The sequence below is a fragment of the Propithecus coquereli genome, unplaced genomic scaffold (genome assembly GCF_000956105.1).
Source record: "Propithecus coquereli isolate 6110/MARCELLA unplaced genomic scaffold, Pcoq_1.0 Scaffold142, whole genome shotgun sequence".
NCBI classification, from domain to species: domain Eukaryota; kingdom Metazoa; phylum Chordata; class Mammalia; order Primates; family Indriidae; genus Propithecus; species Propithecus coquereli.
Window position 1 is genome coordinate 1,520,494 of NW_012138525.1, and position 13,653 is coordinate 1,534,146.

At 36.9% G+C, this 13,653-nt stretch overlaps 1 protein-coding gene across 1 annotated transcript in view; it reads left to right on the forward strand.

Annotated features, from left to right (window-relative positions):
* The window catches only part of SETX (senataxin), an 86,156-nt gene that overhangs the window by 68,174 nt on the left and 4,329 nt on the right, over positions 1-13,653 (forward strand). Inside the window, exons 18-24 of the mRNA XM_012639832.1 lie at positions 621-770; positions 1,732-1,839; positions 4,739-4,926; positions 5,778-5,870; positions 7,546-7,710; positions 10,609-10,707; positions 11,666-11,753. Coding sequence (XP_012495286.1) covers positions 621-770; positions 1,732-1,839; positions 4,739-4,926; positions 5,778-5,870; positions 7,546-7,710; positions 10,609-10,707; positions 11,666-11,753 — 891 coding nt within the window. The remainder of the gene's footprint in view (positions 1-620; positions 771-1,731; positions 1,840-4,738; positions 4,927-5,777; positions 5,871-7,545; positions 7,711-10,608; positions 10,708-11,665; positions 11,754-13,653) is intronic.

Here is a 13,653-nt window from a genome sequence, read left to right on the forward strand (position 1 = left end):
GAGAGAGCTGACAGTGCTTTGCCCTGTACGTTGTGGAGGGCCACAGTGCCACCCTCTTGAGCTCCATGGTCCAATATATAGCAGAGATGAATCACAGCTGCCTCTCAGTAGCAGAAGTAGGCAAACTGAATCTCTGATAAGAGTTCCAATGTATTAATGTGAGCATTACATGGTACACACTCTGAGGGGCCATTTACGTTGTCTAACAGAAAAATATATGTTCAACCTTAGTTCTGACTCTGGTTTTACTCAGATAATTGTTTCACAACTTAGTAGAATACTTCAATCTCTACTTAAATTCTGAAACCTGACTATATGCATCTGGCTACAAGAAGGATTGTAATCTACTTTGACCAAATCAAACCTTGAATAAATTTTTTTTAAATGGTGCTTAAATCATTTTCTGTGCTTAGACTGCAAAGCATAGTATTTTTTCTGGTTTGTTTCTGATTATCTTGAATGCTTCTGTTATTTTCTAGATTTCAGGTTTCCCCCTATCTTTTACTAAATATTTTTCTGTCATATAATAAATCATGGATGTTTTGTAGTAAAAATAGACCTGTCATAATCAAGGGTTTATGTGCACCTGCATATAGATTAACTTCTATTTGTTCTCTTAGGTTCAAGGACGCCCACAGAAAACACAGAGTATCATCATCTTAGAGTCCCATGTCATCTGCTGCACATTGAGCACAAGTGGTGGTTTACTGCTAGAGTCTGCTTTTCGTGGGCAAGGGGGTGTTCCCTTCAGTTGTGTCATTGTTGATGAGGTCAGTGAGCAGGGGGCCATACAGCTTTGACTAGTACCATGAAGAGTAAGTCTTACATGAATTGTGGCTGCTGAAATGTTGATAAAATGGTTTTTTTGCATCTGATTTTTACCTCCCATTACATGTGTATTCCCTTATCATGTAATATGCTGCTGATTACCACCATAGGTAAAATTGCTTCTCTAGTATTGGGATTATAGTCTTAAGGATGACTGATTGTTTCTAACAAAATCTGTGCTGGGTGCTAGCTCCTGCTTGGAATATCTCTTGAAGTAGGAATACCTTTTGAAGTAGTTTAATACAGCTGTGAGCCACAGTGTTTTCAACTTGCATCCTTTATTGCTAGCTCATTCTTTGAGTAAACATTTATTGGGTACCTACCATTTGCAGGAATGTAGAGTCAGAAGACAATAAGAGAAGGAGCATGAGATACAGAGAATTGATCCAGGAGACCCAAGATCCAATATTCACCAGAATGAAAGGACAGTGGAAATGATTAGATAATTGAAGAAAATGTCATTGAATTGAAAAGAAACTTGAGACTTGTGATTGAAGAGGCCTGCTGGGGAACAAGGAAGAAAGATTAGGGAAAACATACAGGCACACCTAATGAGATATTTGAACTTCAGAAAGTTCTAAAAGAACATTAGAAGAGAAGAAAATGCCCAACAGGAACAGAGAACACAAACCTAGAGCTTACATGGCCTTCTAACTTGTGGCTAGTTCCTAAGTGGTAGTGGCTTCCGTGGTGGTTGACTTCAAATTTTGTGTGTGTGTGTATGTGTATGTTTAAGGGTTTGTTTTTTTTTCCTAATGAAAGAAAATACTCTTTTTTGATATTTGGAACAGAACGAGAATGTGGTACTTTTATGAATGCTTAGAACTTTAATTAAAGTATGTATGGATAAATTAATAGCAAAGATAATTAAGACAATTTCTCCCTCTGCACTTTCTTACCAAGGCTGGGCAGTCTTGTGAAGTTGAGACTCTTACTCCACTCATCCATCGCTGCAACAAGCTTGTTCTGGTAGGAGATCCTAAACAGCTCCCTCCCACAGTTATTTCTATGGTAAGTTTTTTCATGTTCAGGTTGCTTTAAGGTGGAAGGAGCTCTTTTTTGTCGTTTTCAGGAGGGGGTATCTTTCTTGGATTGACATCTCTTATTTGGAGGGAAAGGTAGGGAATGACAGAAAAGAAGACCTCAAGACCACTTTTTAAGTCTTAATATGTTTAAAAAAATCTCTAAAAATATCCCTTTGCTCATAGTTGTGCTTCTGTGTCTGCGTGTGGCAGGAGTGTGTGGCAGGACCAGAAGCCTGTGGACGGTTAGGCTCTTTCCCCGTGGGAAAGGAGGGTACAGATATTTTAAAGGCTGAATTGGATTTATTTAAATAACACAAACACCAAAACAATAATAAAAGAACTTTAAAAACAAGGAAAAGAATCCCAACCTCCTGATTTTTATTTAACTATGTGCAAATTTGAGGAAAACACTATAAAAAGAAATTATTTTTGGAGTACATTTCCAATTTTAGAATAGAGCATTCTATAGTACAAAAAAGTGTCTGTGCTTCTTGCATCATCTGAAAGCAAAGATGGCAGGGGAAAAAAGGATTAATTGTGGACTCTGCTGGTGGGGAGATAAGCACCTCTAGATTGTGGTTCACTCTACTTTGTTTTTTTTTTTAAATCTCACTGAAGATGTCTCCTAGAAATGCAAACCAGAATCAGGACTTAGTAGATGTTTGAGATAATCTGAATAGGTCTAGACCGTGGTTTTGAAATTTAGTAAAATTTGTATTTTTTTAATCACATAGATTATTTATACAAATATAGAATAGTGGCATCATAAACAATCCCAGAGAACAGATCATTTTCAGAGTATTTCTGTTGAAGTATGAAATGCATGCATGTGGTTTTTGTTGGTAGTGGTTTTTGACTTGGGAATTATTCATAATGATATTGCAGTTCTTTGTATGATATCTGAGCACAGGTGCCTGATCATGCTGGGGTATAGCCCAGAAGCACACCTGTCGCTGAGTGAAAACCTATGTCTGTAGGGAAGAACTGCTGCAGGTGACTTTTTGTTCTTTGAAAATAGTGAAGAGCAAACTCTGTACCATATTTTTTCAAATAATGCAATATTTCAAAAATCTACTGATTTAACTTCTTGAAGGGCCTCAGCATGTAATGAAAAGGAATTGTTAATGGGCCTCAACTTTACAGATTGATAAAAACAGCAAATGAGAAAAATCTATCCATTTTTGCTTTTTTATTATTATACAAATAAAACAGGCTTATTGAGGAAAATTCAGAAAATAATTACAAGGGTCATTTCCACAACACGCCTTTCTAATCACCTATTTCTAGGGATAATTACTGTGAACAGTGTGATGAGTATTTTAACAGATTTCACTAGGCATTTGTATATGCATTTATTCATGTTTTTCAGTATATATTTATTGAGTGCCAACATAATTCAGGCACTATTTCAGGTTTTGGGGTTATGACAATGAAGAAAATAGACAAAACCACTGCCCTAGTGGAGCTTGCATTCTAGGGGATAGTAGACAGTAAATAAGTTAGTGAAATATGGTATATAGTAATTATAAGCTTTGTATACATGTATATGTATGTGGGTTTGGTTTTGTTCAAAGGTGACAGAATCATTCTGTGCAGAATTGGCTTTTTTTCAGATCAGGGACATCCTTCCATGTTAGAATATATAAATCTACATCATTTTGTAGGATGGACTAAGTTTTTGTCTGGAAGTAGATGTGTTATTTTGTATTAAGTCCTTTTTCTGTTTCCTGAAAGAGAAGATTCAAGATTAGGTTTTGAGCTAACTCGAATAGATAAACTTTTAGGGAAGTGGATGAAATTGTCAAATATCTGTTAGTAATTATTTTATTTAGTTACACAGACCTATTTAAAATCACACTTATAAATAATATATTAATTAAGAATATTGCCCTTTTTCCCACTCTCATAGTTTGTGAAACAGGTATGTTCAAACTTTGCATATACATCTTCAATACCAGTGTCTTCAGCATCACTCATGAAGATTCCATCATCTTAGCACACTTTCAGAGCACATTTTTACTTCTAGATGATTTAAGACATAATCCTTTTCTGAATCTTTGTATCGTGCTATCATTGAAAAGTATATCCCAAGGCACGACTGTGATAACATTAAAACAGTTTTCATTTGTCATTAAGGTCAGTGTTTTTCAGATTGCAGGTTATAACCTATTACTTGGTTTGTGGACTCAATTTAGTATGGGTTTGAGCATCCCTAATCTGAAAATTTGAAATACTCCAAAATCCAAAACTTCTTGAGTGCCAACATGATGTTCAAAGGAAATGTTCGTTGGAGCATTTCAGATTTCAGATTTTCAGATTAGGAATGCTCATGCTGTAAGTCTGGAGTGTGTCTCCTCCACTGGAATCTGAGTTCTGGGAGATTTCATCTTACTCATTGTAGCAATCTCAGCATTCCATGTTGTAGGTGCTCAGTGCTTACGAGATGGATGGACCAAGAACTTGGTCTTCAAAAGGCTTGTTTACAATGGCAGTCAATTTTTCTTTTTGTAAGGACATACCCCAGAAATAATTGTTAAACTCTGTGTTACATGTCTTTGCTTCCTATATTAGTGATTCTTTTGGTTGCCATCTGTTAGCATCAGAATAGCGTTGGTTGTAACCATTCACAAGATTACATCTCTTTCATAAGCAGTGTGTAGGTATTCTAAATAAAGAGAAAATACCTCAACTTACTATATTCAGTATTCACGGCTTTTTGAGAATCAGGGTCAGAAACCTCCCCTTTCTCTGAATCTGTGGTCGCTGGTAGTCTTACGCCACCTGAACCTTGGCCACATACATGTTAAGCTCAGTAATTGTATTTCTGACAATGGGAAAAGTATAAATGAATTCTTGGAAATTATTGCCTATTTTTCCCCTCTCAGAAAGCACAGGAGTATGGCTATGACCAATCAATGATGGCTCGCTTCTATAAACTACTGGAAGAGAACGTGGAACAGAACATGATCGGCAGACTGCCTATTCTACAGCTTACTGTTCAGTACAGGATGCATCCAGACATATGTCTCTTCCCTTCTAATTATATTTATAACAGAACCTTGAAAACAAATAGGTGGGTTCCCTGCATTGCTTGTGAGCTTATTTTATTTGTAGCTATTTAGGAAGAATAGATACTTTACTGTAGTTTTCTAAATAAAAGATCATGCTGATTACAGCAAATACAGATAAAAAAGAAATGGAAAAAAAATCACCCATATTTATACTACTGAAAAATAATCACTGATGACATTTTGGTATATCTACTTCCAGTCCTTTTATTATGCATATCCTTTTTTTTTTTTTTTTTTTAACTTTTTTTCTTTGTAAAATGTTTGGGAAAAAGTTGGACCATATTCTACAATAATGTTTTATGGTGTGCTTTTTTTCACTTATCATGAGTAACTTTCCAATCATAATTGTTTAGTTTTTTTGTTTGTTTGTTGAGACTGAGTCTGAGTCTTGTCGCCTTGGCTAGAGTGCAGTGGTGTCATCGTAGCTCATAGCAGCCTCCAACTCCTAGGCTCACATGATCCTGCCTCAGCCTCTCAAGTTAGCTGGGACTACAGGCGTGTGCCAGCATGTCTGACTAAGTTTTTTCTGGGTGTTTTTTATTTTTTTTTGTGAGACAGGATCTTGCTCTTCAGGCTGGTCTCAAACTCCTGAGCTCGAGCAATCCTCCGGCCTTGGCCTCCCAGAATGCTAGGATTTACAGGCGTGAGCCACCGCACCCAGCCATAATTGTTATAGTTTAATGACATATTTTTCCCTAGCAGTAGAATAGAAATAAAATCCATTTTGTACCTTTCACAGAAACACATCTATAAAAGAAGTTCCCTCCCTCATATGGAAAAGATGGTAGTAATGATAATAAAAGATTTTCTTATAACTCAGCTTACATTCTGAATGGTGGCTGCTTTTTTATAGACAGACAGAAACCTTTCGATGTTCATCAGACTGGCCGTTTCAACCTTACCTTGTGTTTGATGTCGGAGATGGTTCAGAAAGACGGGATAATGAGTATGTTCTCTTCTTGCTTTGGTCCCGAAATTGTTGCATTATTTTTGTTCAGATTTATATTAAAACATTTTCCACACACATCTCTCTGCCCCGTGCCAGGGTCCAGTCATTTTCACTCAGCTATGTTGAAAGCTTCTCCTTTTTTCTGTATATTGGGGATAGTATTACCTAACATGAGGTAAATAAGCACTTGAGTAGGTTCAGGTTGAGATCACAGCAGTAAGTGAAACAACAGATGTGGCCCCATTGCAAGATTATTGTGGTCTAATGGGGAGGCAGACCTTAACTAGGTGATTGCCTAGGTAAGCAGTTGCACCAGTTGGGTTCAGTACCACGAAGGATAAATACGGACTCAATTGAATTAAGGTGTGAACAGGAGTAAGGCAGTAGAGACAGAGGTTGGACAGTATTGGGGTTGTGAATAAGGGAATGTGTTCAGGTGGTCTGTAAATGACAGCAAGAAGGAATTTTGGTCTTGGTGGATAGTAGCAATGTAAGAAGAAGCAGGGATTCTTCTGAGAGAGTAGAGGAGTGATAGTCTGGAGGCAGCATTTGTTAGCACCAGTACAAACCCTGCCTCTATATCGTAAAGTATGAGGACATACAAATTCCACTTCCATGTCATGAGAGGGTTGCAGAGCAGGTGGTGCCCTCACATGAGAATCGGATATTATTTAAGATGTACAGGTTGGGGGAAGTCACATTCATTGCAGATGTTAAAAATACAGAGGAGGAGTTGGCCATGGGATTGCAGTGCTCAAAGGATTACAGTGTAAAGGTTTTAGTGGGGCCTGTTGGAGGAGAGCAAAGGACTGAGAGTTGAGCCCCAGAGCATTACGAGGATGGAGAGTCATGAGAGAAATGCTGACCAGAGAGGTGAATGCTGACCTGAGCAGCAACCAAGGAAAATGAAGAGATAGCTAGCTGTCTATATACTAAATCTCCAAGTTAGGATAACTGGGTATTTAAGGCTCTTAAAGTGAGACAGGTAAGGTAGCCTCAGGAATAAAGGTGTAGGTGCAGTACGTCCCCTGGTGTTGGTACATGTTGGATCTGGTTTGGAAATGAAGGAATACGTGGTTCAGAGGGTAGGTTGGGACTGCAAGATATGAGGCCAGTGAGGACGACAATGAGAACATGAGCCTGCCGCAGGGCCTCATGTTGTTCAACTCTGGGGGCCACGTCATTCACACTTAGTTTGTGTGGATACGACATCTTCGTCGTGTGGTGTGCGGTCTGTATGGCCAGTGGTGGGGAATTAAGGAAGAAATATATCTAAAGCATTTTCTCAGTAAATCTAAGTAAGCATTTTCTAAGATAGTAAGTCTTTAATTCATGTTATCTATTTATTGTTCAAATCTTCATTCTTGAAGTGTTCCTTACTATTGGCTATCCCGGTTTTAACAGATGAAGAAATTGGTTCCTAAACTTCAGTTGATTCAAAATTCCTCTTTCTCTACAACTTCGTTTCACTGGGCAGTTATTTTCATATTCATTCATATGTACAGTATTAATGCTCATAACAGCCTTTTTGAATCACTACTGGCTGAATAAAAGATGAAACCTCTCTGCCTGCCCTTTACTGTAATGGGAAACAAATGAAGTAGAACTTAAGTTAGCACTTGGACTGCTGTTAGTTTTGATGTGTTGTGTTTTCTTTTTCCATCTTATTTAGCTCATATGTAAATGTTCAAGAAATAAAACTGGTGATGGAAATAATTAAGCTTATTAAAGACAAAAGAAGGGATGTTACTTTTCGAAACATTGGCATAATAACCCATTACAAGGCCCAGAAGACAATGATTCAGAAGGATTTGGACAAAGAGTTTGATAGAAAAGGGTGAGGTATTTTTATAAATATTTCCAATTTTCCTATTGAATTAGAAGAGAGGGGATAGAAGGAAAAAAGAAAAGGAAACTTAACTCCAGAGAGTGTTCTCACACCATGTAAAGTGGTGATAGACTACAAGGAGACAGGGATGCTGGCTTTCATAGACTCGTGCTGTGTAGGTACACTTGCGCTCCCTGCAGACAGGATACTTACTGGCAGTTGGAATGTCAACATTGTACTTGACAGTGGAATTGACTGAGAAACTTTCCAGGTCTTTTCCCTGTAGCTCCATGATTTGTTATTCTAAATTTTTTTTTTCTTTCTTTTTTTTTTTTTTGACAAAGTCTCACTCTGTCACCTGGGCTAGAATGCAGTGGCCTCAGCCTAGCTCACAGCAGCCTCAAAACTCCCATGTTCAACGATTCTCCTGCCTCAGCCTCCTGGGATTACAGGCGCACGCCATGATGCCCAGCTAATTTTTCTATTTTTAGCAGCAAGGGAGTCTCACTCTTGCTCAGGCTGGTCTCCAACTCCTGAGCTCAAGGGATCCTCCTGCCTCGCCCTCCAGAGTGCTAGGATTACAGACGTGAGCCACTGCACCCAGCCTTCTAAATTCTAATTTTAGCCAGACTAGAAGTCACATTTCACTTTGAATAAATTATTTAACCTTTTTATTGCCTTTATGTATAGAGTGAAGACCATGTTTTTGTCTCCTTCTTAACAGTAAAATTAAAGACTAAATTTTGGAAATCCATTACTTCAAAAGTTTCTTAATTTGGAAACACACAGACTACCAAAATTGACTCTAGAAAAAAAATGGAAAATCAGACCTATATTACAAGTAAAGAGATATTAGTGATGAAACATCTCCCAAAAATGAAAAGCCTAGGACTAGGCTTCACTGGTGAACTCTACCAAATATTAAAATAAGAATTAACACCAGTCCTTCTCTCACTCTTCCAAAAAATATAAGTACACTTTCAAACTGATTTTATGAGGCCAGTATTATACCAAAGCTAGGGAAAGACATCACAAGAAAACTACACTAACTTCAGGAAAGATGTTTGAAATTCTTGCTACTTCTATTCATCATGATACTAGAGGTTCTAGCCAGAGCAATTAAGCAAAGAAAGAAATAAAAGGCATCCTCATTGGAAAAGAGAGAAGTAAAACTATCCGTTTTCATAGATGACATGATCTTATAGAAACCCTAACAAATTTATACAAAGAAACTCTTAGAGCTAATGAACAGGTATAGCAAAGTTGCAGGATACAAGATCAATGTATAAAGATCTATTCTGTTTTTATACATTAGCAATGAATAATCTGAAGAGGAAGTTAAAACAATTCCATTTACAATAGCATGAAAAAGAATAAAATGCTTGGAAATAAATATAACCAAAGCAGTTTAAGACTTGTACACTGAAAACTACAAAACATTGTTGAAACAAATTAACACCTAAATAAATGGAAAGAAATCCTGTGTTCATGGATTGGAAGACTCAGTATTATTAAGGTGGTGGTACTCCCCTAATTGATCTACAGATTCAATACAGTCTCTATCAAAATTCCAACTGCCTTTTTTTACAGAAATAGTCAAGCTGATAAAACTGTAAAACTTATAAGGAAACATAGATATAAATCTACCTGGACTCCGATTAGGCAGCAGTTTCATAGATAACACCAAAGTGCAGGTAACCAAAGGAAAAAATAGATAAATTGGACTTCACAAAAATTAAAAGCTTTTGTTTGTCAAAAGAGTAAAAAGACCACCCACAGAATGGGTGAAAAATACCTGCAAATCATATATTGATATCTGAGTCTCCTATCCAGAAAATATAAAGAACTCTTATAACTCAAAAAGATAAATAACTTTGTAAATGAGCAAAAGATCTTAATAAACATTCCTCATACAGATGTGCTAATAAATAAGCACATGAAAAAATGTTCATCCTCATTTGTCATTAGGAAAATGAAAATAAAAACCATGGGACACCACACCCACAAAGATGGCTATACAGTGTGAGTGCAGGGTGAGGTGGAGAAAAGAAAAGAGATGGCTAAATAGGTTGAGTATCCCTTATCTGAAATGCTTGGGACCAGAAGCGTTTTGGATTTTGGATTTTTTTCAGATTTTGCAATATTTACATTATACACTTAACCAGTTGAGCATCTTGTTTCTTCTGTGTGTCATGTTGGCACTCAGAAAGTTTTGGATTTTGGAGCATTTTGGATTTCAATTTTCACATTTGGGATGCTCAACTTCTATTAAGAAAAACAGACAATAACAATGTTGGGGAAAACATGGAGAAATTGAAACTCAATTTCCATTTTCTCACAATGCTGGTAAAAATGTAAAATGGCGAATCACTGTAGAAGACAGTTTTATGATTCCTCAAAAAGTTAAATATAGAATTACCGTATGACCCAACAGTGCCACTGCTAGAGATGTACCCAAAAAAATGTCCACACAAAAACTTAAATACGTGGTCATAGCAATAATAGTTAGTCATAATAGCCATAAAGTGGAAGTGATCCAAATGAATATTCATCAGTTGTGAATGGATAACGGATGGTATGTCTGTACAGTGAAATACTAGTAAATCAAAAAAGGAATGAAGTACTGTTAGATGCTATAGCATAGATGAATCTTGGAAATGTTATGCTAAGGGAAAGGAGCCAGTCACAAAGAGCTGTATTTTATGATTCCATTTATATGAAATTTGTAATATAGGAAAGTCTGTAGAGACAAAAAGTAGATTAGTGGTTACCAGGGCATGGGGAGAGGGGAAAATTGACACTAACTGCTAAGATACCATTTCAAAAATCTCTTTAAGATACTACATATAAATATATACATTTAACATTCACTTTTTTCCAGTAAACATGTTTCTCTTTTTTAAATAGACCAGCAGAAGTAGATACTGTGGATGCTTTCCAGGGTCGTCAGAAGGATTGTGTTATTGTTACATGTGTTAGAGCAAATGCCATGCAAGGCTCAATTGGGTGAGTAACTGTAATTGTTTCTTTTTAAGTTGTGTAATAGATCCACTGTTAGGTTTGCTTTTGTTGGTGTCTTGTATATTAACCCATTTCATAGTGTGAAACTGTTCTTTTATTTAATAAGAGTGAAGTAAATGGATTAAGTATACTTTTCGGGGGCATGTTACTTTCACATGGTATGTGTCATAAAGTGTGGTTTTTCCTCTTCTGTTTTCCTGCACTAAGTTTGTTAACCTTAACTACTGTCTGCTTACATAAGATGCTAATGATGCTTTGTATAGGTGACAGAATACTCCCCTGAGTCTCTGGGCCCAAGACTCTAATATGATTATTTGTTCCTGCTTATGAAATTTACAAGGGTAAATTTGTTTAATTGTTCTTAAAGAAAATAGTAATTTAAGTGATCTCTGCCCCTCCCTAGGATGGGCTACATATACAAATAGAAAGCAGTTTTCTCAGGACCATTTTATAAATAGTTCATTCTTTCTCATCTATTGAAATTTCACCTTTATCATATACCACTTCTATTTCTGAGCTCTTTTCTGATTTATTGAAGTATTTGTCTGCTGTTTGTGTATTTCTGCACTAGTTCTACAATATTTTAAGAATCTAAATAATTTCAATTTAAGAATAAGTAATTGAGCTAGTATATTTTTAGGAAATTTTTAAGGCTTAAAGATCATGCTGTTAAAATTTCCAATATCTTATCCAAGTCAAAATAGAAAATTGGTAGACTTTGAAGGCACGCAATGGGGATCTGGCTTGTTTACTGTTTTTAATGGGAATTGCATCTGTAGCAGGTATTCTGTGTTGGGACAGAGTGTGAAAGCACTGGGACTTTTCACACTCCTTCTAATGGAAGGAGCACTAGAAAAGCTGTCTGATATACTTACTGCCTATGTCTCACACGGATATGTTAAGTCATTCTTTAGAAAGAAGTAACTCTTTTTTTATTACTTAGATTCCTGGCAAGTTTGCAGAGGTTGAATGTCACCATTACACGAGCCAAGTACAGCCTCTTCATCCTTGGACATTTAAGGACCCTGATGGTAGGTACCAGAGAGCTCTTGTAGGGACCAGACAGCCCAAAAGTTTGCCCATTATTACCATCATTGGATTGAGTTTTTGTTTTTATTTTCCATCAAAGTGGAAATTATTTCTGGGTTACAAAGTAATGGTTATTATGTCTTCCAGCAACTTCTTCCTTGGTGCTTTTGTGTACCCATAAACCACTCACCCTTTTTCAGCCCAATTATCTATATACAAGGTTCTCAAGGTGACCTTTTTAAAAAAAATTAACTATATCATAGGATTGTTGAGAATTTACATTAAACCCATATATGTAAAGTGCTAGAACAGTGCTTGGCACTTAGTAAACACTCAGTAGATGTGGCTGTTATTGGCCCGGCTTAATGCCAGAGAGAGTTTGCAGGAGTGTGCTCTGATCTGCTTTTCGGTTGGCACCAAGAGCAGTACTGTGCTTGCCCTGTTTCACTTCGGTGGTTAGCGCCTCCTGAGCTCCTCTGCCAGGACAGGCGCTCCTCTAGAAGTGGTGTGTGGGTTTACATCTTGAGTAGATAAATAGTACAACTTAATTTAGTGATATCACAGCTACATATAGTACATATTTGCTGTTTGTCTCAGGGGTAATAACTTCAGTTATTCTCATTTCTTGAGGCACCAACTTTGTAGAATTTTTTCCCCCTCATTTTGGTTAGTACCACCAGAGGGCATTCAGATACACATTCTTTCTCATTTAACTCTTCTCTTACCTAGATCTGTGGTCTTGAACTTTTGTTGTTTGTGTACCCCCTTGAAGGAATTTTTAAAAGCTATGTATCCCTCATTTTTATGTACCCCGTATTTTTAAGTTGATACCAAAAAATTTTTATCCTAAGTATAAATACTGCTAAAGATTGTGTTTTTAATGTATTATAAATATTGACATTTTAAAATAAAACCATTCCGTCACTCTTAAATGTATCCAGTAGTGTAGAAAGATAGCAATATTATTCCTTCCTCTCTTTGAGATTATATTTCCAGTATTACTTATCTAGGATAAAATTCAGTGGGATAATCTATTTTTATAATTAAAAGCCTTTCTATTAATCTCACTGTTACACTTCTCTGCCACAAAAAAACTTACATGTAAATTGAAAGTTTAAAAAGTTGTTTTTCGTAACTCTTTGACGGGTGCATGCAGCCTCTCAGCACTTTTTTTGCAACTTCAGTGAATCTATAGTTATCTCAGAGCGTTTTTTTAAAAATTATTTTTCCTGTAACCATACGGATCTGAGTGTTAAGAAATGAATCCTTAGCTGTGCATAGTGGCTCATGCCTATAATCCAGCACTTTGGGGAGTCCAAGGCAGGAGGATCGCTTTAAGCCAAGAGTTCAAGACCAGCCTAGGCAACATAGTGGGACCCTGTCTCCATAAAAAAATAAAAATAAAAATATTAGCTGAGCATGGTGGCATGTACCTGTAGTCCCAGCTACTCAGGAAGCTGAGGCAGGAGGATCACTTGAGCCCAAGAGTTTGAGGTTGCTGTGAGCTATGATGACACCACTGCACTCCAGCCTGGGCAACAGAGCAAGACCCTGTTTCAAAAGAAAGAAATGATTTCTTGTCCATTGAGTAACCTATTACAATTATTTGTACAGTTAAGCAAAACAAGTATATTACAAATTTTGGTAGTGTTTAAACCTTAAAAGTAAAATGTTACTAGAGATACCGCTAATCAAGTGATGCCTTGATTAAAGGAGCCTTCATGGGCACTACTGTTTTGTTTTTTTTTTTTCTTTTTTTGAGACAGAGTCTCACTCTGTTGCCCTGGCTAGAGTGAGTGCTGTGGTGTTAGCCTAGCTCACAGCAACCTCAAACTCCTGGGCTCAAGCGATCCTCCTGCCTCAGCCTCCCGAGTAGCTGGGACTACAGGCATGTGCCACCAT